Source organism: Hypanus sabinus, chromosome 22 (assembly GCF_030144855.1).
Source record: "Hypanus sabinus isolate sHypSab1 chromosome 22, sHypSab1.hap1, whole genome shotgun sequence".
Taxonomy (NCBI): domain Eukaryota; kingdom Metazoa; phylum Chordata; class Chondrichthyes; order Myliobatiformes; family Dasyatidae; genus Hypanus; species Hypanus sabinus.
In genome coordinates, this window is record NC_082727.1 from 50575367 (window position 1) to 50600220 (window position 24854).

At 39.5% G+C, this 24854-nt stretch overlaps 1 protein-coding gene and 1 long non-coding RNA gene across 5 annotated transcripts in view; one reads left to right on the plus strand and one right to left on the minus strand.

Annotated features, from left to right (window-relative positions):
* Positions 1–7865, plus strand: part of c22h10orf90 (chromosome 22 C10orf90 homolog) — a 282594-nt gene extending 274729 nt beyond the window's left edge. For 3 of the 4 annotated variants that reach the window (XM_059947699.1, XM_059947700.1, XM_059947698.1), the window contains 2 exons: positions 5257–5356; positions 5450–7865. In XM_059947699.1, coding sequence (XP_059803682.1) covers positions 5257–5356; positions 5450–5482 — 133 coding nt within the window. In that variant the 3' untranslated portion in view covers positions 5483–7865. The remainder of the gene's footprint in view (positions 1–5256; positions 5357–5449) is intronic. The other variant, XM_059947701.1, reaches the window with a different exon arrangement.
* Positions 1–22515, minus strand: part of LOC132379599 (uncharacterized) — a 124533-nt gene extending 102018 nt beyond the window's left edge. The window contains exon 1 of the long non-coding RNA XR_009507481.1: positions 22343–22515. This is a non-coding gene — a long non-coding RNA (uncharacterized LOC132379599). The remainder of the gene's footprint in view (positions 1–22342) is intronic.
* Between the last annotated feature and the right edge of the window lie 2339 nt (positions 22516–24854).

Here is a 24854-nt window from a genome sequence, read left to right on the forward strand (position 1 = left end):
TGAAAATGTCTGTATTTTTGTGACCTGACTGTTCACTAACCTAATACAGCACAGGTGTGACTCGCCTGTCCCTGGCTGGGCAGTTGGTACTTTTACAACAGTGGCTAAGTAGGTTTCAACAATAAGAGTATTTCTGCTTGGCTTTCTAACCTTGTTGTTTTCTGAATTGGATTCAGTATTGGGCTAACAGATTAATTTTATTCTTAATGAGGACATGCTCACGTTAAGAGAGGAGTAAGAACAAGTGTCACCTTAAAATCAGGGTTCTCAACCTTTTTTATGCCATGGACCCCTGCTAGTAACCAAAGGTCATGGACTCCAGTGATGTGTTTTGTAACTTCAAAATATTAAACTAATTCGAAGGAATCTGTGAATTCAGGCCTTTCTTCGAGTTTACTTTAAGCAAGGCATGGTCATATCTTGTAGTAGTGTGAGGATATATGTAATTCACATACTTATGCATGTAAGCCATATTTAAATGCACAAGAATGCTTATATATGTGTGTATATATATATATATATATATATATATATATATATACACACACACAGTATACTCAAGATTACGCAAATATTACTTAAGTATAAAATACACAATAGCCGGGTTGGGAACCCCTGCTTTAAATCCTTCCACCTCTTTTTCAACAGAAGAGAATGCTCCAGTTCTGACCTCAGTTCCCTCTCCTTTGGGAGAATCCCTGGGCAGCACTGATGTCTTCAAGAATGGAAATATATAATCCTCTTAGCAAAATCCTATAAACTGGAATTGTGCTTTTTTATAGTCAAAGATGCACTAGGAGCTTGAATAAGTAGAGCTCAGTGTGTGTTGGAATTCATCCTCGAGAATGTCAGAGAAGTGGCTGGTCTGTCTTTCTGTTTAGTTTCCAGTGATTTCAATTGCTCAGAGAAGATTGATGGTGGCGGAACCAATCATAGTGGGAGTGATAATTTGTTCAGCCAAAGCTATCGGGTCTCAGTTGTTATGATAGAGCAGTATGCCATTGTATCTGTGTTGCTTTTTTTGTTTTCTATTCTGAAGTACATCACTTATATATTTGATGTGAGTTATAGAGATAATTATGAAGGCAGCATCGAGACCCTGCTTTTTCACGGCCTTGGCACTCTTCAGCAATTAATATTCAGGTAGTGAAATATATACTCTTCAGTATAACATTTTAAGTTGCATGACATCATACGATACTACATCAGTGTCAACAATAAAAGGAAACTAAGACAAATAGTTGAAACTCCTCCTCTAATATATTCCTTAAATTTATTGTCATGAAGTGCTGCACTTAAAACTTTAGGCAATTATGTGAAATTGGAGAACTGCAGAGAAAGTTGATTTCCATATGTAATTTAAATGTAATTTGTAATGCTTTTTAAACTCTCTGTAGATAGATATTAGGATTTCTCATTCAAATTGGTGACAGAGCTTCACTATTTTATGACCTGGTTTCACATGCCAAAGATGCTATTAAACAGTGGTGCATTGGAGCAGATATCTGAGGAGTGAAAATCAGTTATGAAAAGCTCAGAGAAGCTCCATGAGAAAATGTCATCTCGTTGAAGAGAATAAATAAATTTCTTCCACACCGACTGCAGAAACAGTGCCAGTATTTTCATCTTCTGTTTTCATCTTATAGTTTTGAAGGTGAAGGCTTTAGGAACTTATGAATTAAGTGCAAGTATAGGCCATTTGGCTCCTCAAACCTGCTCCATTGTTTAATCCGATGGCTGATCTGATTGTGACCACAACTCCACCTTCCCGTCTACCAGTGGTAACATTTCACATTTCAAGTATTTATCCAACACTGCCTTAAAAATATATAAGGTCTTTGCTTCCACAGGCCTTTGGAGGAAGAAGGTACAAAAGTCTCATGACAGGAGAAATTTGCTATCTCAGATGCTTTGTTTTTAACCAGAGATCCCCTAGTTTTAGATACGCTTCCACAACAGGAAACATCTACTGTAGAGTCACCCTGTCTTGTCTACTCAGGATATTATATGTTTCAACCATTCCTTCTCACTCTCTATCAGAATATACGAACTTAGCCTTCCTAAATTGTCCTCCTTGGATCACCTACCCTATTCTCAGAATTCAACTAGGAAACTTTTTTGAATTACTTCAACTGCATTAAATCTTCCTCTAAGAAAACCAATACTATATAGAGGATAATGGTGTATATCACAATTTTCTTTAACACAAAGCCATGCCAACTGCACAGGTGTCAAGAAACATGAGATTAAAACAAAATAAATTTTGTGTTTCTTAATTTTTTCCCCACATAAGTTCCACAAGAGTGAATTTTAGTCCAATCCTCATTCTCCTCCAACAGATTCAATACCAGGAGTTTAATAATCTAGCTGTTGATTTTGCTAAAGAATCACATTTTGTTTCATGGACTGCAATAATAATAATATTTTTATTATATAGGGCTAGTAAAACAGTCCAAAACTTGACTACAAATTTCCCTCATGCTTAATTGCTTAAATGCTTAATTGCAATAGAAAATAATAAATCAAACTGAAGCTACAGATGTTATGGATGGTAAGAGGGACAAAGATTATAATGGATTATAATTTGGTTCTGGTTATCATTTGATAGTTTACCTAAACATTTTTTTTGAAAATATTACCTTGTAAATCACACCAAAATTTGTATCATTTTCTACATCAGATGAAAACCAATTGACATGAATGGTTTACGTTTCTAGTTGAAGTTCAATGTTCAAAGTTCAAAGTAAATTTATTGTCAAAGTACCTATATGTCACCATATACAGACTTGAGATTCATTTTCTTGCTGGCATAATAAATCCAATACCTATAATAGAATCAATGAAATAAACACACCAACAGGGCAGACAACCAGTGCGCAAAAGACAAAAAAGATAGAAAAAAAGTAATAATAATAACAATAAATAAATAAGCAATCAATATCAAGAACATGAGATGAAGTCATTGAAATTGAATCCTTAGGTTGTGGGAACATTTCAATGATGGGGGAAGTGAAGTAGAATGAGGCTATCTTCTCTGATTCAAGAGCCTTATGGTTGAGGGGTAATAACTGTTCTTGAACCTGGTGGTATGAGCCCTGAGGCTCCTGTACCTTCTTCCTGATGGCAGCAGTGAGTAGACAGCATAACCTGGGCATGGTGTTCAAAGCTGTTATCCTGCAACAATGCTCTGTGTTGATGCCCTGAAGGTTGAGATGGCTTTACCTGTGATGGACTCGGCTGCGTCCACTACTTTTGGAGGACTTCCTGTTCAAGGGCATTGGTGTGATCTGGTTAGTCAATATACACTCCACCACACATCTATAGAAGTTTTCCAAATCTTTAGATGTCGTGCCAAATATTTGCAAACTTCTAGGGAAGGAGACACGCTGCCGAGTTTTTATGTATTGGACTTAAGCGCTGGGCCCATGACAAGACCTCTAATATGATAATACTGAGGAATTTAAGAAGGAAGATAAAAGTAAGGGCAATTTAGTTTTAAGTTATTTGCTAAATACGCATTTATTTGTAAAGTCATTGAACTTAAGGACATAAAAACAGCTTCATCATCCATGTCTTGGAATTGATTCTTATTTCCCTAATAAAAATGCTTTCCCTCTTGTGCATGCTCTATTTTAATTATCAATCTGCCAATCTATTAAAGAGCTTTTAAGTAAAGGGTAGCTTCATCCATGGCATTAGGACATACACCAAAATATTTTGATAAGCTTGCTAACTGGATTACTCAGAAGCTTGCACGCCTATCTTCTGTGCCTGTCACATTGGCCTGAGTGGGAATCACGATCACCCGATTTTATATGGTTGGCGAAGATCACTCTGGAGCTAGTCTGGAACAATTTAATATAAAGCACTCCACTCCCCTCAGCAACGCATGGTCCAGCGAGTCTCATATATCTCTAACCTCACACTGAGCTGCTGCTGTTATGTTTGGAGCAACTATGCAGTCATTTTTTTTAAAATACTATGCAAAGTTTAAATCTACATATGAACTCATTGTTAAAATTTTATCATGTGAATACATAAAAAAAAAAAGAGTTTTAACCACATAATGTTATAGTATATTAATTACAGTATTTCTCTACAGAGTATTAATACAACTAATGGGAAGACAGACTGGGCAAATATGTCCAAGGGGAAGATACAAACACCGTATCAATAATCTAAAAACAAGCAATTTGACAAAAGCATCAAATGGTTGAAGAAATTTGGTATGGGTCCCCAAATCCTAAGAACTTTCTATAGGGGCACTATTGAGAGCATCCTGACTGGCTGTTTCACTGCCTAGTATGGGTACTATACTTCACTCAACTGTAGGACTCTGCAGAGAGTGGTGCGGACAGCCCAGCTATTCAGGGCATTTACAAAGCCAGGTGTGTAAAAAGGGCCTGTAGGATCACTGGGGACCCAAGTCACCCGAACCACAAACTGTTCCAGCTGCTACCATCTGGGAAACAGTACCGCAGCATAAAAGCCAGGACCAATAGGCTCCGGGACAGCTTCTTCCACCAGGCCATCAGTCTGCTTAATTCATACTGATTTAACTGTATTTCTATGTTATATTGACTGTCCTGTTGCACATTATATTTATTATAAATTACTATAAATTGCACATTTAGACAGAGATGTAAAGATTTTTACTCCTCGTGTATATGAAGGATGTAAGTAACAAAGTCAATTCAATTCGAGCAATGAGAAGACAAATCTATGGCCAACACCATATACAGTAGTGGTTAGTTGCTGCCTGTTATGCTGCTGGTGTGAGGGGCAGCAAAACATCATATACTGTACATCAAACTATTTTTTCTTCTCAGCTTAGAATGAGAGTGAGAATGTGTGGTGAGGCGTTTATCAACGAGATGCACATACAGAGCAGAAATGAGTTCAGGGGCATCTCAGAAGGGCAGCAAGTCAAATGAGCTACAGAAGAAAATATAAGCATGCTATAGAAAAAAATAAGTAGTCAAATGAATTATGATAATGGCATAGTGGAGAAAATATTCAATTATAATCATGACTTTCAATAAACTTGAGGTTTATTGAGCTACTCTCTCAATCAAATGAAACAGAACTGCATCATATTAAAATGAAGCCCTGATTCTCAGTCTATTTTCTTGCTGTCATTTCCCACTGACATATAACATCTGCCTGTACAACTAATATACTTTTTTCTACACAATATATGATGCACAGAGGTTGATGATTTCTAATGTCTGCTTTCATTTCAAAACTGTGTGTTAGAATTTATAACAAGCTGCCAGAGGTGAAGAAGAAAAAGGAGGAAGAGAAGAAGAGAGTTGCTTCCCAAACAAATCGATTGCGAGCTATGGTTTTCAAAAAGGTATTGCAACCACGAGAGAATAACTCATTATTCATTTAAGTATTAGTGATGTTTATATTTTCAGTGGTATTAATTTATTCTCATTCTTTCCAGAAACTGCTTGACCAAATCCTGCAGAAACAATGACTATTTTCATAAAGCATCAGGAAGATAGGAAGATCTTATACTAAAGCTACCAGAGAATTGATATAATTGAAGCTACCACACTTCATAAAATGTTAATATATGAAACTCCACCCTTTCAAATTTTAAAACCTTAGTGTCTAATTTACTTTTTTGTGAGTTTGTCTGGAGTTTCAGACTTCAGAAAAATGTTTGTTCTTTATTATGCTGTTGCATAAAAGCCCATTGGTGCACTCGGCGTAACTATATCTTTATTAGAAATAATGCATGTCTACTAGTTCAGGGTTTTTATTATTTATCCATTGCAATGAAGTTCAAGCTCAATCTTGTTAAAGACAACGCAAATGTATTTCTTGTTTTTTTCTCAGAGCCAGGTCGATAAGTTCTGGGATGTTCTCTCTAACCTACAAATCAAAGTTCAAGTTAAATTTATTATCAAAGTATATGCATATCACCATATACGACCCCATGGTAGGCATTCACAGTCAAATGAATAAATAAAATAGAATCATGAAAAACTGCACACAAAAATATTTAAAAGTCTAAAAATACCTAACTAAATCCACGAAGAAATAAGTCAATAACAATTTTCTCAATAAATAAATATGAAAGCAAGTATGCTCAGTATACATTATTAGTCCTGAAGAAGAGTCTCAGGCAAAAATATCAATTTTTTATCCATTTCCATAGATGCTGCCTGACCTGCTGAGTTCCTCTAGCATTTTTTTGGGTATTATCAGTATATATTTAGTTTAAGTACCGTAGTAGAAGCTTTACATTTATATTGAATCCCTGGTGCTAACTAATTGTAAACCAAGGCACAAGCTAGATTATTGTACTCTCCTCATACAGTAACAGATTTGGGTTCTCTTTCATGTTAGTTAGCTTTAGGAAAATACCCAAAAATCTCTCATTCTGATCCAAAATCTCAAACATAAGTAATTGATGTGGAAGAGTCTTCACTCCTACACTTAGGGAAATCTGTATTTGTCTGTCAGGACTGGCTTCACTTTTGTAGAGAATTAGAACATTGAAGAAAACAATGACCATTACAGCTTAGAGGTATCTAATGGCATCTTGAACAACTATGAAAACAGAGGGACATGGAGACACAGTGAGAGGATATAGTAGAAATTACCCTTCTGTCCTAATACACTCCAGCTGTGGTGATTTATATGAATCTTTTAAAGCTTAGAAGCATCAAGCAAAAAAAAAATCATTGTAAAATAGAACGAATGATGCAAGGTATAGATACAAACCTTTCCAAAAATAACATGTGACCCAATAAGCAATAATCTAGGCAATGGTAATTTTTTTTTGAATCTGCTCTACCGCTTACGTTTTGAAAAAATACATGCAGCTTTGCTTCAAAAATTCAAACTATTTTGAAATCTTGTACAGCATATTTAAGTTAATGTGCTAAAGCGGTGCTGCAATTTTTACTTATTTTATGTTTACCTGGTGCAATACATTAATACTTGTATATATTTTAAATGATATAATAATTGTATATATATTAAATGATATTCAGTAGCGCAAACTACAAATCACAAGGCAAGTTCACATTTAGTAGTCATGATGTGCAATTTTAAGTACTTATAGTACTTGAACGTGGTTTAACATTGCACAGCTAATCAAAATTAATCACCAATTTAGTTATTCCTTTGAATTTATTGAATTCAAAGGGAGCTTATTATCAAGGCTAAATATTACATTTTATGAATAAGGATTAACTTCCAACCTTCATTTGTTTCTTGTCTTTAGATCCACTATTTGAATAGATTGTATTTGTTTTCCTTTACCTAAGGCAACATTTGTAACAGCATATTATTTTTTCAGATGAAAGATGATTTAAAAAGAATTGTACTCTAAAATAAAATGAAGGTTGAACTGAATTTGGCAAGATGGCTGGACATGAAACTCTTCCGTTGTTTCAATGAATAAAATGTTATTATAATCCATCACATTTGTAATTATGAATTTTTATAGATTAGGCTTTATGATGTGTTCTAGTTCCGATCATTCTTTTTTTCCGTTTCTATTTTTGGGCGACTTTGAATCGGGGCAGCCTGCAGAAAACGAACACTGAGCTGAACTGGAATATGCTTTTTGATTTTGTGTTTTTGCTCTTTTTTGTTGCGGTTTGCTTGATCTTTCTTGCATGTGAGGGGGGATGTGTTGGTGTTTCTCTTTGAACGCATTGGTTCCATAGTTCTTTGTTTCGTGGCTGCCTGTGGACAAGGCAAATTTCAGGGTTGTCTGCAACATACATACTTTGATAATAAATGCACTTGTAAAAAATGGAATATACCTTGTTTCTTGGCTAATAGTCTTTTACAATTCTCATTCTTACTGAAGAAACATTGTGCTGTTAACAGGAGACACTAGAATTAAAATATGAGAAAACTATCTTTTCTCCATTATGAAACCATATACTTGCTTCTTACTGCTATTTAAACACATACTCATTTACATGACTCTCCTTGCACAGGCAGTAAAGTAATAATATCATTGTGAGTAGTGTTAAGCAGAATCCCAAGGCATTTTATAAATAAATTAAAAAGCAGAGGATAGTTAGGGAGAGAATAGGACCACAGAAGGACAAAGAGAGAGTTCACACCTGGAGCCAGAGGAAGTGGGAAAGACACTCAACAAGTACTTCTCATTGATATTCACTGAGGAGTGAGCATGGAGAATTGTGAGGTCATGGTGAATTATGTTGATATTCTAGGGAATGTTGATATCAAGAAAGAGAACCAGCTGGGTCTTTTGAAGAACGTTAATGTGGATGATAGGGTCTGAGGGGATAATTGAGAGAGAAAGAGAGAAGATTGCTGGGATCTTGATGCAGATCTTTGCATCCTCTTTAGCCATAGGTGAAGCCCCAGAGGACTGAAGAATAGCCAATGTTGCCTTTTAAATGCAATAATTGTAATTGTCTCTTAACTTCCTCTGGCAGCTTAATCCATGCATTAGCCACCCTCTGGGTGAAATAGATGTCACTCAGATTTCTTTTAAAACTCGTCTCTCTCACATTAAGCTAGCCTTCTAGTTCTGGACTCCCATTCCCCTGAGGAAAATACTTTATCTACTTTATCTATGCCCCTTATGATTTATAAATCCTGATAAGGTCATCACTCTGTCTCCTATCCAGCCTCTATTATAATCCAACCCTCTATCCCAGTCACACTCTTGGTTGCACCTCTTCAGTTTAAAGTCATCTTTCCGAAAGAGGGAGACCAGAACTCTTACCCTGTACTTCTAGTGTGGTCTTACCAACATCTTCACCAGCTGAAACAGGATGTTCAAACTCCTATACTCAGTAAATTGACTGATAAAGATAAGCATGCCAATTACTTTCATCAATGTATCTACCTGTTTTGCTACTTTTAACGAGCTATGGATTTGCACCCCTGGTTCCTCTGTTCAACAACTTCTGAGGGCCCTACAATTTACTGTGGAATTCCTGCCCTGATTTGTCTTACCAAAATACAACACCTCATAATTATCTAAATAATCACTATGGCTTTGTGTGATAAAGGTTGTATCTTACTTGATTGTGTTTTTTTTTTGAGGAAATGACAAAAATGACGATAGGGCAGTGGATGTTGTGCACAGGGACTTCAGTAAAGTTTTTGGCAATGCCCCTCATGGCAGACTTATCCAGAAGATTAAGGTACACAGGATCCATAGAAACTTGATTCTCTAGATTCAAAATTGGCAGAGGCCAGAGGGTAGTGGTACAGGGATGTTATGCTGAATGCACATCTGTGGTCAGTGATGTTCTGCAGGATTCAGTTCTGTTTCTGATTATTTGGACAAAAGTATTGGTGGGCTGATTAGTAAGTTGACAGGTGGCTTGAAGGAGGAGATGAATTGACATGATGCCAGCAGGGAGATCAGTGGGGAAGGAGCAGAAAGAGACAGAGGAATCATAGAGAAAGCAATACCTATGGAAAACAGATAATGGGTGGCGAGGTGAAGATGCATTTGATGTAGGATCACATTGAAGATGATGGAAGTTTTAGAGAAAAATGTGCTGATTGCAGAGGCTCATGGGTGGTAGGTAAAGAGAAGAGGAAGTGGGTGTATGTATACCTGCTTTATATTTGCACTGTGGCATCTGTTCCCCAGGATGAGGCTGTACTTTCCAGAACATCAGAGATGTCCGCTTTCTTCAAAAAATGGAATTTCCCCTCCTCTATCATTGATGCTGCCCTTATCCACATCTCAATCGTTTCCCAGACATCCACCTTCACCCCATCTTCCCACCACCTTCACAGGGATTTATTGTGTGTGTGTTTGTGATAGTCCTTTATGTGTAAAAGTTCATTCATGAGTAATTCTCCATGTCGGTAGTTGCCAATGCCAAGACTGTACTGGACTTGCTAGACTGCATGCTCAGCTACTTCCGGAGTGTGAGATTTAAGTACTATAGCCAACATGGTCCCATTGCATGTGATATATTTAGTCATCTCAATTATTTCTTAGTACCAAGTGTAGTGAATCAAATAGAAGACTGTGATGGTGATACTCTCCACCAAGATATTCATCCTTGTAACGTTTTTGGTTGAAAATACAATCTTCTCCATTGAGTTCAGGTACTGAACTCAGAAGGTTGAACAGGTGGGAAAGGGGCCAGTTGTGGTTTTCACTCTGGGTAGAGGTTATGTAGGCCGCTTCTTGATAGAAGTGTTTTATACAAAACTTTCCAAAGTGTCTTACACTGGTGCCTTAATGTATTCTCAGTAGAGCAGAGGACTCTACTATTCCAGCTCAGCTTCTTTCATACCCGCTGCCACCATCTACTGAGTATTGCTATGGTCTAGCTACATAAGGGACTATGCCTTTGAGTGTGGATATTCATTTGGGGCTGTTACACTGATGAGTGTTTGCAAATATGCTAAGTTAAGCAACTGTCTTTAAGAAACACGCAGAAGAGAAGCAATAATATAAATTTTACAGTTAGGAAAATGTAGGCAGCTATTAACGAAGTAGTGGAATGGGGATGTTGATAGGGGTTTAAATTTTCTGTTGCAAAAACTCAAGTTATTCGTTTTTACTAAAAGGAAGATTACACCCACAATTGTTCTCAAGTTACATGGTTAAAGTCTTAAACAAGAATCAGTGGTAAAGTTTTAAGGGATGTGGATGGACGCATCTAATATAGAAAGTGCATGTGAATAAATTTCTAGAGAAGTGTAAAAAAAGCCCTTAATGTGCTCAGGAACTTAGTTGGGTGTGATTGCAGTGCGAGTAGGAGGTCATGGAATTGCTTTAATCAGATCTGTCTTTGATTATGGATGTGCTGTTTATGGGTCAGCCTCACCAGCAGTCTTAAAGCCCCTAGATGAAGTTCAAGCTCAACCATTATGTTGTGGTGCTTTTAAATCATTCCCAATTTTGGCATTACTGGTAGAAGTGGATGACATACTTTACATCTAAGTATCACACACTATATGCTGGAGGAACTCAGCAGGCCAGGCAGCATCTATGGAAAAGAGTAAACTGCTGATGTTTTAGGCCGAGACCCTTCATCAGGACAGGAAAAAAATGAGAACTCAGGGTAAGAAGGTGGGGGAAGGGGAGGAAGACATACAAGGGGGTAGATGGTAGGTGAAACTGGGAGGGGGAGGGGTGAAGTAAAGAGCTGGGAAGTTGATTGGTGAAAGAGATAAAGGGCTGGAGAAGGGGAATATCGGATAAGAGATGGTAGAAGACCATGGAAGAAAGGGAAGGATAAGGACCACCAGAGGGAGGTGATGAGCAGATAAGGAGATAAGGTGAGAGAAGGAAAAGGGAATGGTGAAGGGGGGCAATTACCAGAATTTTGAGAAATCAATGTTCGTACCATCTAGTTGAAGCTACCTAGACAGAATATAAAGTGTAGTTCCTCCAACCTGAGTGTGGCCTCATCGTGGTGGTAGAGGATGCCATGGACTGACATGTCGGAATGGGAATAGGAAATAGAATTAAAATGGGTGGCAACCAGGAGATCCCACTTTTTCTGGCGAACAGAGCGTAGGCACTCAGTGACGTGGTCTCCCAATCTACATTGGGTCTCACCGATATACAGGAGGCAACACTGCGACCACCATATACAGAAGATGACCCCAATGGACTCACAGGTGAAGTGTTGCCTCACATGGAATGACTGTTTAGGGCCCTGAATGGTGGCGAGCAAGGAGGTGTAGGGGCAGGTGTGGCACTTGTTCCGCTTGCAAGGGTAAGTGCCAGGAGATCAGTGGAGAGAGGCGAATGGACAAGGGAGCCTCACAGGAGGCAATTTCTGTGGAAAGCAGAAAGTGATGTGGGGGGGGGTAGGGGAAAAGATGAGCTTGGTGGAGGGATCCCACTGGAGATGGCAGAAGTTACGGAGAACTACGTGCTGGACACAGAAACTGGTGGGGTGGTATGTGAGGGCAAGAAGAACCCTTTCACTGGTGGGGTGGCAGGGGGATGAGGTGAGGGTAGACTCGTGTGAAATGGAAGTGATGCGGGTGAAGGCTGTGCTGATGATGGAAGAAGGAAATCCCCTTTCTTTGAAGGAGGACTTCTTAAGAGTTCTGGAATGAACAGCCTCATCCTGAGAGCAGATGCTGCGGAGACGGAGGAACTGAGAGAAGGGGTTGGCATTTTTACCAGTGACAGGGTGGGAAGAGGTACAGTCCAGGCAGCTGTGTGAATCAGCGGATTTATAAAAGATATCAGTAGATACCTCTCTCCAGAGATAGAGTCAGAGGGATCAACAACGGGGAAGGTGGTGTCGGAAATAGATCAGGTAAGCTTGAGGGCAGGTTGAAAGTTGGAGGCAACATTGATGAAGTCAATGAGCTCAGCGTGGGTGCAAGAGGCAGCGCCAATGCAGTTGTTGATGTAGCACAGGAAAAGTTAGGAAGTGATACCGGTGTAGGCTTGGAACACAGACCGTTCCACACAGCCGACAAAACGACAGGCATAGCTGGGATCCTTTGGTTTCAATGAAGTGGAAGTGCCGAAGGAAAAATTATTGAGAAGTTCCGCCAGACAGAGGAGCATGGTGGTGTAGGGGGAACAGGTTGAGTCTGTTGTCTGGAATGAAGTGGAGAGCTTTAAGGCCCTCCTGATGGGGAATGGAGGTGTACAGAGACTGGACATCCATGGTGAAAATGTATTGATTAGGGCCAGGGAACTTTAAGTCATTGTAAAGATCCAGAGCATGTGAGGTGTCACGGATGTAGGTGGGAAGGGACTGAACTGGTGGGGGGATAAAACAGAGTTGAGGTTCGCAGGTATGAGTTCAGTGGGACAGGAACAAGCTGAAACAATGGGTCTACCTGAACGGTCGGGTTTGTGGGTCTTGTGTAGGAGGTAGAAATAGGAAGTGTGGGGTAAGGGAACTATGAGGTTGATGACAGTGGATAGAAGATGCCCAGAATTAATAAGGTCAGTGATGGTGCTCCTTCATGGGATTCTGCTCAAGGGGTAAGTAAGAGGAAGAGTCTGAAAGTTGTTGCCTGGCCTCCGCAAGGTAGAGGTCGGTCCTCCAGACTACTACAGTATCACTTCCTTATCTGTGGGTTTGATGGTGAGACTAGAATATGTGCAGAGAGAGTGGAGAGTCGTGCGTTCGGAAGGAGTGAGGTTAAACTTGGAGAGAGGAGTGGTAAAGGCAAGATGGTTGATGACTCGGCAGTTTGCAATGAAAAGATCCAGAGCAGGCAGAAGACCAGAGTGGGGTGTCCAGGAAGAGGAGAGTTGAAGAAGGGAGAAGGGGTCATTAGCACGGGTTGGAGAGCCCTTGCCAAAGTAGGTATGGAGGCAGAGAGAGCGGAAGAAGTGCTCTGCATCATGGCAGGCGCAGAGTTCACTGAGGTGTGGGTGCAGTTTAGAAGTGAAAAGATCCAGAGCAGGCAGAAGACCAAAGAAGTACATCTGCACAAGTTACAGTTAGCAATTCTTTACTGAGTTAATGTAAGAGGACTTAAAGTTGGTCATTCAATATTGGCAACGTTAGTAGAGTGTTGAGAGCACTGCATTCATAAAGTCTTCAGTTTAGGGGAGGGGATGGGAAATGAATGGGCACAAAATCTTGTGTTGTTTCATGCGGAATATGGTAATAAAATACCCCTTTCTGTCAGTCTCCTTGGTTTTTCCCTTTAGCTGTGTAAGCTTTCAAGAAAAGATCAAGATGAAGAATGATTATGTACCAGTGGCACAGGTAGTACCTCAGGCAATATCTGTCTGAGACAGTTGCTATCATTTTTGCTTTGGAATGGGTCGAAGAAGTGCACCATTATGACATACTTATGTACTCTGATTCACTCTCGGTCTTGACATCTATAAAATCAGATTGTGTACTTCATATAGTGGGCAAGGCATTCATCTTGAGATCGGACAACATCTGTTGAGGCTGCACAGTCTAGGCTTCTGTATACATTTCATTTGGCTTGAAGGAAATGAGGTGGCAGACTTTCTTGCCAAGCAATTACTTAATGTTAATGGCATAAAAGATATAAATGTAGTAATGTCTTAGCAAAACTGGGAGGTGAATGCATAATTCAGGGGAATTAAGGGTTATGGGAAAAGGCAAGTAGGTGACAATGATTCCATGCCAGACTTCTAACTATGTTTGGGGGAAGGATTTAGTGGGTATACTTCCTGTTTCTTTGCTCCACACTCCAACTTAGTAAGTGATGGTAATGCTCCTTATGTTGGTCTGCCAGCTGCCATTAAGCTTTACAAGAAGAAGGAGAAATATTCAGGTCCTACTTTAATGCATGATGCTAGGTGCAGTTCATTGTAATGATTTTTTACACAAATTTTTATTCAGATGTATGAGTTTATTTTACAGACTGTCTGTTGTGCACTGATGATAATTTTAAAGCAAGATTGTTTCCAAAAATATAGGGTTTGGTCAGTTTGACTAAATGAATGGTATTAGTTTTAGCTGAACCATTTGATTGTCATTTTCCACAAGCTCCTGTTGAAAAAGTTTTGCAAGGTATTTTGTGTAATTGAGTGGAGTATGTTGTTAGTTCATTTCTGACTGCAAAATCCTCTGACTTTGTGTCAGCAGCCTCACAAAAGAAAGGAACTCTCTTGGTCATTGTGAATCAGAATATGTTTGCACTTAATCACCAACATGCTGATCTTGTTTCATGTCTTTGAAATATAGGAATAAAGGCATACACTTACAAAATATCATTCATAAATCAAGGAAACGTCAAAGCACTAAACACTAAGGTTATGTTGGAAAGATGATAAGAAATTGTGTACAACGATCTCCCACCGATGAAGATGTAATACTGTTCAGATAATTTATGTTTTAATGTGTTGGTTAAGAGGTTCCTTCTGACTAGAACAATGGAGGTAACTCCACAGCTCTTTGAAATAGCTGTCTAAGATCTGTGATGTCTGTGAGCAGAAAGACCCAAAGTTTAATATCTCATCAGAACAATTGCAACCGTGACATCAAAACACATCTTTGGGACTGAACAGGAGTGTCTGGATTGAGATGTAATTTGCAAAGGGATGAATGTATGAAGGAATAACATCACTTTGGGAGAATAGTGATGGTACCTGAAATAAACATACTTTGAACGTATGTACAAAGGGAATACAAAAATGGAACAATTTGTAAGCACGGATGTAGTGTTTAAAGTTATAGCATATAGAATAAGAAGGCAGCAAAGATACATCTTAGGCAAATGCCAAAGAGGATATGAACATGTATATATTTCATGAACTGAAATTCAAGAAAACCTTCAGAAGAACAATGTAGAAAACAACAGCTTTTTCGAATGGAAACAGTCTTGTTAATTGAGTAAGGGAAGCAAAACCACTGAAGACTAGTCCCATGGAAGTAGATAAGAGGAAAAAAATGAAGAGAATGACACATTTGATTTTATTGATTCTTTTTTTCAATGAACTGCTGTGAGAGAGAATATGTTTCATGAGATCTTTTGCGATCAGCGTTGACCCAATGTTCTGAGGAGGCCAGGGAATTGGAATTGGGTTATTATTGTCACTTGTACTGAAATACAGTGAGAAGTTTGTCTTGTATACCGCTCACGTAGCACATAGTGTTTCATCATTACACAGTACCTTGAAGCAGTACAAGGTAAAACAATAACAGAATGCAGAATAAAGTGTAACTACCACAGAGAAAATGCGGCTTAAGCAAATATTGAGATGTAGAATCATAATGAGGAAGATTGTGGGGTTAAGAGTTCATCTTATCACATTAGGAAACCATTCAATAGTCTCATCGGTGTAGAATCTATCATTGAGCCTGGTGGTATCTGCTTTCAGGCTTTTACATCTTCACCTGGAAAGAGGAGAAGAAGTTATTTGGGGTGGATGGTGTCCTTGATGATGCTGGCTGCTTTATTGAAGCAGTGAGAAGTATAGAGACCAGCTGATGTACCGAGCTGTGTCCACAAATCTCTGCAGTTTTTTTGCAGTCACGGACAGAGCAGTTGCCATACCAAGTTGTTATGCACCCAGATAAGATGTTTTTATGGTGCATCAATAAAAATTGGCAAGTGCTGATTCAAGTAAATTTATTATCAGAGTCTTAATTGTTCAACCTTGAGATTTGCTTGCTCACAGGTAGCCACAAAGCAAGAAACCCAAAAGAACACAATTTAAGGGGAAAAAAAGATTAGAAATAAAAGACAAACACTTGATGCACTAATAATTGAAGCAAACAACAGCAGTCCAAACTAAAAATGAGTCATCAGATCCGAATCCTGGAGCAGCCCGGAGTAGGCCCAAAGCCTTGCTTCTCAGTTCATCATATTAGTGGGCATGGGGTACAGCAGCTGAGCAGTCTTCATAACCTCAGCATCAGGGAGACGACCATCACAGAGAACGAGCCAACTTGGCTGTCATTCTGACTGACAGCCTGCCTTTTCAGCCTATCTGGGCTAGCGTTTAAATTGATCCAACAACGGAACGGCAAAAAAGCTCCGGTGCCCTGGAGAGAAGAGTGGACATTGCGGTGAGCAAGCAAAATTGGCTCTCGCCTCTGATCTGGGCAGCCATTTCAATTGTATAAACAGCACATTGCACTTTGCACCAAGACCCAGGCACCACTACTGTGAAATGCCCTGGGCCTAGGCCACACATTGCCCAACGACTCGCTCCGGGCCTGGATTTCGTCACCCAGCCTGAAACCACTCCTAAGCTCTTCAAATCAGCTTGGCGTCCAGAGCAATCTAACCTTGCACCCGGGTCAGCTGTACAAGCATCAAAATTGAATCTCCTCTGCCTGGGCTTCGACTTCTCCTTATGGCTCCCAGAGTGATCCAAGCTCACTCCTGGGCCAGCTGTTGATGGGGACATGCCAAGCTTTTTTAGCCACCTGCGGAAAGGGAGGCATTGATAAATTTTCTTGGCTGTGGCATCTACTGTACATGGTTGGACCAGAACAGGCTATTAGTGATCCTCACTAGTTTTTTTAAAAAAAACTTATTTCTGTTTTTGTACTACTTATTTTAACAATGTAATATATAAAACTTAACTATTTAATATACCTATATACTTACTGTAATTCTGTTTTTTCTATATTTCTCATGTTGAACTGCTGTCACAAAAGTCCTGCTTCTGATTCACTCCTATAAACTTGACCCTCTCGAGCACTTGAACCTCACCATCATCACTGAAGACAGGAGCATATGCACCTCCCCATTTCTGAAGTTTATCCTAATCTCTTTTGTTTTTCTGACACTGGTGGGAAGTTTGTTGTCCTGGCACCATGCTACTAAGCTCTCGATCTCCTTCCTGTGCTTTGATTTAAGGTTATTTGAGACATGGCTGACTATGGTGATATCTGAAAACTCATTAATGGAGCCAGAGCAGAATGTTGCCATGCAATCGTGAGTGTATAGGGAGTAAAGTAGGGAACAGAGGTGCAGCCTTTTGCTTAAAACTGAGCCCAGCTGAAAGGATTTAGACCAGTGTTTTGACAAAAACCATAATAAAATGATAACCATAATAGAATCAATGAAAGACTGTGCCAACTTGGGCATTCAACCAATGTGCAAAAACAAACTGTGCAAACACAAAAAGAAATAACTAATAATAATAAATAAATAAACAATTATTAAAGATCATTGAACTTGATGGGGTTGATGTAGATACAAGAGATTGTAGATTCTGGAATCTGGAAAGAAAATAAACCCCTGAAGGAACTCAATGGGTTAGGTAGCATCTGTGGAAGCAGAGGGATAGTTGTCACTTTGGATCGAGACACTGCATCAGAACTTGTGGAGTTAGGATTGAGTTAGTTGGTCTTGTGGAAATATGAGTTTTGGGCAGTGTGACTAGAGATCACAGAGAAACTACAAGGCTTATATTTCAAGGGTTTGAGTCAGTGAGAGCTGGTAGAGTCCAGCAGCAGGGAGAAAAGAAAAAGTATGTAACATTTTAAAGAGTGGTGAATGGTTAAAAGATGAAGCAGTCTACAAACTTCTAGTTGAAGAAGAAGAACTGAAAGGAACTTGAACATGCATCTTATTAAAGAAAACTGAATACTCTTCCCCTCAGAGTTAATTCTGGAGCAATCAGAGGTGATTAAATCTTGCTCTTGAGAGAAACTTGGCTAAATACAGAGAAGCTTAAAATTATCAATTTCAAGTAAGGACACCTGCTACAGAAAAACTAAAAAGCTTCTAGAAAAATACAGAATCAACTGAACTACAATTACAAGAAATTTTACTGAACAATTACATGTATATGGGAGATTATATAAATGTGGTGAACTACGTGTGCCTGTCTGGACACGCCCCCTGCTGACTGCTCCTGTGACTCCTCCCACAGACCCCTGTATAAAGGCGATCGAGGCCTGGGGCCGGCCTCTCAGTCTCCAGGATGTAGTATGGTGGTCACTCACTGCTGGTTCCTTCTTCCAGTCAATAAAAGCCGATATCTCGCCTTTACGTCTCAGTGTGAGTTATTGATGGTGCATCAATAAAATCACAAGCACGTATAGGAAAGGTTACAAGAAACGTAACTATGTTACATTCGAATCCAGTATCATACACTAACTGTGTTAGTTTCTGGCTTTTTGAGCTCCAGAGGAAAACATATGAGAGTGGGACATGTCAGCGGAAAGAGTGAGCAACTAACTTAGTGAGAGCAACACTATTAAATGCAAATTGCAGGAAGTAGATGGACACATTATCAGTGACTGGAGACTTATAATGGGTAGATTGTGTTTGGAGGTTGGAAGTGAATATCTAAGGAAACTGGATGAGAAGTGTGGGATTAGAGGGAGGAGGGGAAGTGGGAAGTTAAATTAGTAAGTAGTTAGAGATTGGTATCTTGGTGATTAAGATATTGAAGGTGGATAAGACGTAGTTCAGTTTTAGTCACTTGAGTATAGATGAGTACATTATTAGGAATCAATGAGCCAGAGAAATATTGAAAATGCAGAGAATGAAGAATTGCACCCATTGGTGATTAACAGAGAACTAAAGGAAGCTGATCATATCTGCATGGACTTTGTCCACTCATCGAAAATGAGACACGAGTTTGGAAGTGGACATGGCATCTATTAGGTACGTGGGTTATGATCAAAGAAAAAGTAGCTGGAGTCACTTCACACTTTAGTGCCAGGGTGTTTATTAGGTGGGTCAAAAATCAAACTTGCAAAAAGTAGCGAAAATAGTGAGAAGAAACTCCTCCATGAAATTGTGGGATCCCAACACAACTGATGACTGTGTACAGTGGGAGAAAAGTACCTGAACTGCTCTGCATCACTAGGATGTGGACACTCTTTCAAGGATAACGAGGGTAACTTTCTTCAGCTCTGGTTTTCTATGTTTTCAGGTGGCTAATGAGGCCAATGTGGAAACAGAAGGTCCTTCCATAGATGAGGCGGAGGTGGCTGATGGTATGGGTGGGTGGCCAGTTTATGCAGGCCTCAGAAAGCACAGCCAATAATAATCAACAACTACAAACATGAGAAAACCATGTAGAACAATGTTTACAGGTAATGAGTGAAAAAGAATAATGAAGAAATGGTGTAGAGAAATACTGGCTTCAATTATAATGGCCATGCAGTGATAAGCCAGTGCCAGAACACAGCTTCAGAACAGAAGGACATCCCTTTAGCACAGAGCTGAGGAGGAATATCTTTTGCCAGACAATGTTGAAACTGTGGAATTCAGTGCCATGGATGGCTATGGATGCCAAATTATTAAGTATATTTAAAGCGATGGTTGATAATTTCTTGATTAGCAAAGGTATCAATGGTTACAGGGAGATAGCAGGAGAATGAGGTTGAGGGGAATAATAAATCAGCCATGGTTGAATGGGAGAGCAGAGTTGATGGGCCGAATAGCCTGGCTCCACTGGGTTATGTTTGAAGTGGTAAGGAACTGTCACAGGTGGTAAGAGAGTGTCAGATTGTAGATCAGTATTCAAATAACGAAGGATATTTCCAAAATCGGGGCTTCAGTTTGAAGGTGAAAATTAATCAGAGCAAGTAGGTTACAGCTCACAAGCATCAAGAAACATGATATATGGGAAAGAAAAGACATCAATCATTGCATCCTATATTTTCCCTTTTACCCTTCAATGAAAATTTGCCTTAGAGCTTTCAATCTCCAGTACCAAGCTGGAAGGAAATAGTAAAATTTGTGGCCTCTGCTAAAGAAGGTAAAGAGAATCAAAACAGAATTATTCAGAGAGACAGATGAGAAGCCATAGCAATAGAATACATAGGTACTGATGTGAAGAACAGTGACATGAAGATGATTGACTGATGATAGATTCTCTAGATTAAATATTCTGCTTCTGTACTTGCTAGCCTGTGACTTTCCTGGCATTAAAATTAATGGGCAGAAAATCACAGATTGGCAAGTGAAGAAGTGATAAGCTCCTGTCTTCACATATCTCATTTACCATGTGCACTGTCATAAGTTATTTGCTTGTGAATAAAAGATTACTTTAAAATCTATATTGTACTGAATCATGAAATAAACATCAAAGATTGCTTAATTACAATAAATGTAACTGGATCCAATACACTTTCTTTGTATTTTCAGCTATTTAATTCAAGAAGAATACAAAGATACATACACTTCAGTTAGGCTTATTGTGAAGCAAAATGTCAAAGTATAATTAAGTTTATTTCATATTCCTCAGAAAGAGAATCAGTTCAGTTTTCCATTCTTAGAAATAATTTAAGACATAATGTGCACTTCTGGCAAGCATTAACCATGAGGTAATTGAAATTACATCAGTCTATTGTTTGGTCTGTCAGAGTAATGGAAGTTACATTGACAGGGTATTTAATATTCACTTTTAGGAAATCATGCATCCTTTAGTTGATCGGCCTTAGAGCTGGCAGATACTTTATCTACAACAGGTTAGAATGTTTGAAACATTTTCCCCATCTTCAGTTTGTCCAGTTTAGTTTTCTGAGTGAGCTCAGAAGATATATTATACCATTAAAGATATATAATAAACATATTTTTTTAAATGTAGGAATAAAAATGTCTCATGGTCATGTGTAAACAAATTGGAAAAGTCTTTAAATCCAATTCAACAATGCCAGTAATGTGAAATGAGAGTCTTTACTGTCCATGTAAACATAAGACTGGGTTTATATGTCTGCATGTCTGCTTTTCGGCTAAACCAATACATTCAGTAAAAATACATAATTAAGCTTTCCCTCTTAGTCCATGAATTCCCATTTCTCCAGTACTTTCTGTTACTCCTCAGGTAACATATTAGTTGGTACTGCCAAACAATGAGACATCTTAAGAAGTCGGTCTCATTTTTATGATGTTGACTCATGTTATAATCTAATCCAGCTGTGGCATGGAACGTGGTCTCTTGCTTGGTTTTATAAAGACTTCAATATGGTTTCAGTTACGGGAACTAATTGAATTTGTTTTCTAATAATTGGCTAAGTTGCACTTTAGTCCACTAAAAGTAATCATTGCTGTAGTGTTAGACTGGAATGTGCTGAGTATGTATTTCACAGACTCAAGTATCTTTAACACCCAAGCAGAATTGTTTGTCTCTGTCAATATTTGGGTGGTAAAATTACCAACATTTTGAATACCTTAGGAAAAGTGCTTCAAGAAAATAATGCATATTTAACTTTCTACATAACAGATCAATACCTTTATTTTAATGTAATAGTAAAACTGTATTAAAGATTTTTTTAAGTTACATAAAATTGAGCCTTCTTTAGGTTAGCATGAATTTTCCGAAGGGAGAAGTCAATTTGAATTAGTATTTGATTTTTTTTCTTTGCCTATATTATTCAGCAGCATGGTGCACTACGGTTAGTATTTAGGTTCCATTAATTTCCCCTCATTCTCTCACATTATTAACTTCTTGCTTTTGTTTTTAATTGGATTAGGTTCTAATTCCATTTTTCTGAATATCACCGTCCCCAGCATAGCAAACATGAACCCATTAACTTTGTATGGGCTACTATTTTGTGCTATTATAATGGCATTTTTTATTCTGAAAAGACAAATATTCACATTCAAAATAATTATTATTCAACACAGGTTTTTCCATTATCGGCCATGCTTCAAAGCAGCTTTGCATTTGTTCCTTCTAGATTATATTAAAGCAAAAAAGCATTGATTAATCACTGAAATTCTGATGCTAAATATGGCTATTGATCTAATATCCAACTCCTCCATTTCAGTGCATTGTAGCTGCAAAATATATAATCAACCTAAGGTACTGTGTTAAATCACAGGGGACATACCAACATCACCTCCTTTCTCACATCTCTTGTCATATAAAAAAGCAATTTAAGCAATGCTAGGAGCAAAACAAGTTTTTCTCTATTACATACTGTCCTGATTTATACATATTCAAAGTAAACTTTGAAAAATGTATACATACCTGTGTTTTTACTGTCTCTTGCCTTCAAAATGTGACTTTATAAGTTGTTGGTGATCTCACACTTGGAGTATTGTGTACAGTTTTGGTTTCCTGTTTCAGAGAAGATTTGAAAGAGTGCAGAGATTTACGAGGATGCTGCCAAGGCCAGAGTTATAGAGAGAGGCTGGCCATTCTGGGCGTTTATTGCCTGGAATGTAGGAGAGTGAAGGTGACCTTATGAGAGTGTTTAATAATTATGAGATGCATGGATAACAGTCATTTCCCCAGAGAAGTGGAGTTCAAAGCCAGGGTGTTCAGCCTTAGGGTGAAAGGGGAAAGATTTAAAAGGGACCTGAGGGGTAAATTTTTCACATACAGTACCGCACAAGTTCTTAGGCACAATGTCTGCGTGTGTACACACACACACACACACACACACACATCCACAGTCTAAGAATATTACACAGTGCTGTAGAGGGTGGGGAGTACATGGAATGAGCTGGCAGAAGAAACGGTTCAGGTGGGTACAGAGATAATTGACTTAGCTAAACCATTAGCAATTTAGGGAGAAAGACCACAGTCATCTTTGTTGAAAAGAAAGATGGGGGTCGCTCTCACTGCATTGAACACCAAAGACTCAACAAAATAAACATTAAGAACCAATACCCTCTTCATTTAATGGATAGCACATTCACTTATCCATTACACTCCATGGACCCCAGATCTTCACCAAGCTGGAACTGCAAAGTGCATCCAATCTAAACCACATGACAGGAAGACAGTGTTCATAACACCCTCCGGCCCCCATGAATACTTGATGATGCCTTTCAGACTTTCAGCCATTTCAAAGCCTTCATTCACAAGATCCTCCAAGACATGCTACATGTCTCTATTTTCTTCTACCTCGATGACGTCCCCATTTTCTCCAAGGATCCCCAAGGCCAGGTCTGTCACACCTGTTCAGTCCTACAGCGTTGTCTGGAAAACAAAGTACTGTAAGTTAGAGAAATGCCAGTTCCTCACCCAAGTCATTTCCTTCCTGTGCTACATTTTTTCACCCTAAGGTATAATCATGGACCCAGAGAAAGCATGCACCATCATTGAATGGCCCCCACCATACTTCTTTGGCTTCTCCAATTTTCACCAGGAACTACAGGCAGATTGCCATTCCTCTCACCTCCCTCACCAAATCACCTACATCACAGATAACCTGGTCTGCTGTTGTGGGCCAGGCTTTCAAGGAGCTCAAGAGATGCTTAATCTCTGCTCCCATTCTTCACCATCCAAACCCCTCCAGAACTTTTGTGGTAGAAGTGGACATTTCTGACGTGAGCACTGCGGCCGTTCTCTCTCAGAACAGATGGGAAGACTCGCCCTTGTGCCGCCTTCTCATGCAACTTCAATTCTACATAGCGCTGTTATGGAGTGGGAGAGGGAGCTACTTGCCATTAAGTGGGCCTTGGAGGAATGGAGACATTGGCTGATGAGAAGCGCCAAGTCCTTGATGATCTGGATGGACCACCAGAACCTCACATCCATTCAGTGGATCCGCCAACTCAAACCACATCAGGCTTGCTGGGCCCTCTTCTTCGAGTAATTCAACTTCACCATCTCCTATAGACCCACCTCCAAGAACACTGAGGCAGACACCCTGTCATGACAGTTCAACCCAACTGAAATGGGGATCGATCCTCAGCCCATCACTCCATCCTCGCAGATTCCTACCCCAATCGTCTGGGAGCTTGAGCACCAGATCCGCCAGGCTCTACAGCAAAAGCCTACTCCGGCCAACACATCTGACAACTGCATGTACATGCCGGTGACTGTGCCTTCTGAGGGACTCCAGTGGGTCCACTCCTCACCCCTCTCTAGCTATCCAGGTGCAAGGTAGATCCTGTATTTTCTGCAGCACCCGTTCTGCTGGTCCATCAGGATCATGAATGTACATCAGTTCATTGCTGCCTGCCATCAATGTGCCCAGTCTAGTTCTTCCAACTACTGGCCCTCTTCTCTTCTATGACCCCTACCAGACTCTAGATGTCTGTGGTCCCACATCCTCATGGATTTCAACATGGCTTTGCAACCTTCCAAAGGGGCCACAGTGACCATGACAGTGGTGGACCAGTTCTCCAAGGCAGCCAACTTCATTGCTCTCCCCAAACATCCATCAGCTGCTGTGACGGTGGACCTGCTTCTCCCACATATAGTTCGCCTCCACGCTTTCCCTCAGGAAATTTTGTCAAACCAGGACCCATAATTTGTCTCCTGCTTCTGGCAAACCTTCTGCTACCTCCTCTGAATCTCGTTGAGTTTGTTCTCTGCCCATCATCCCGAGACCAACAGGTCAGTCAGTAAGAGCCAATCCACAAGTAGAGAAGTTTCTGTGATACCTCGCTGCCTCTAACCCATCCACATGGAAGAACTATCTGCTCTGGGCCAAACTGTCCCACAATTTACACACAACCTCTGCCATGGCTACATCACCCTTTGAAGTGCTTCGTGGTTATCATCCCCACTGGTGGTGGTCTCATCC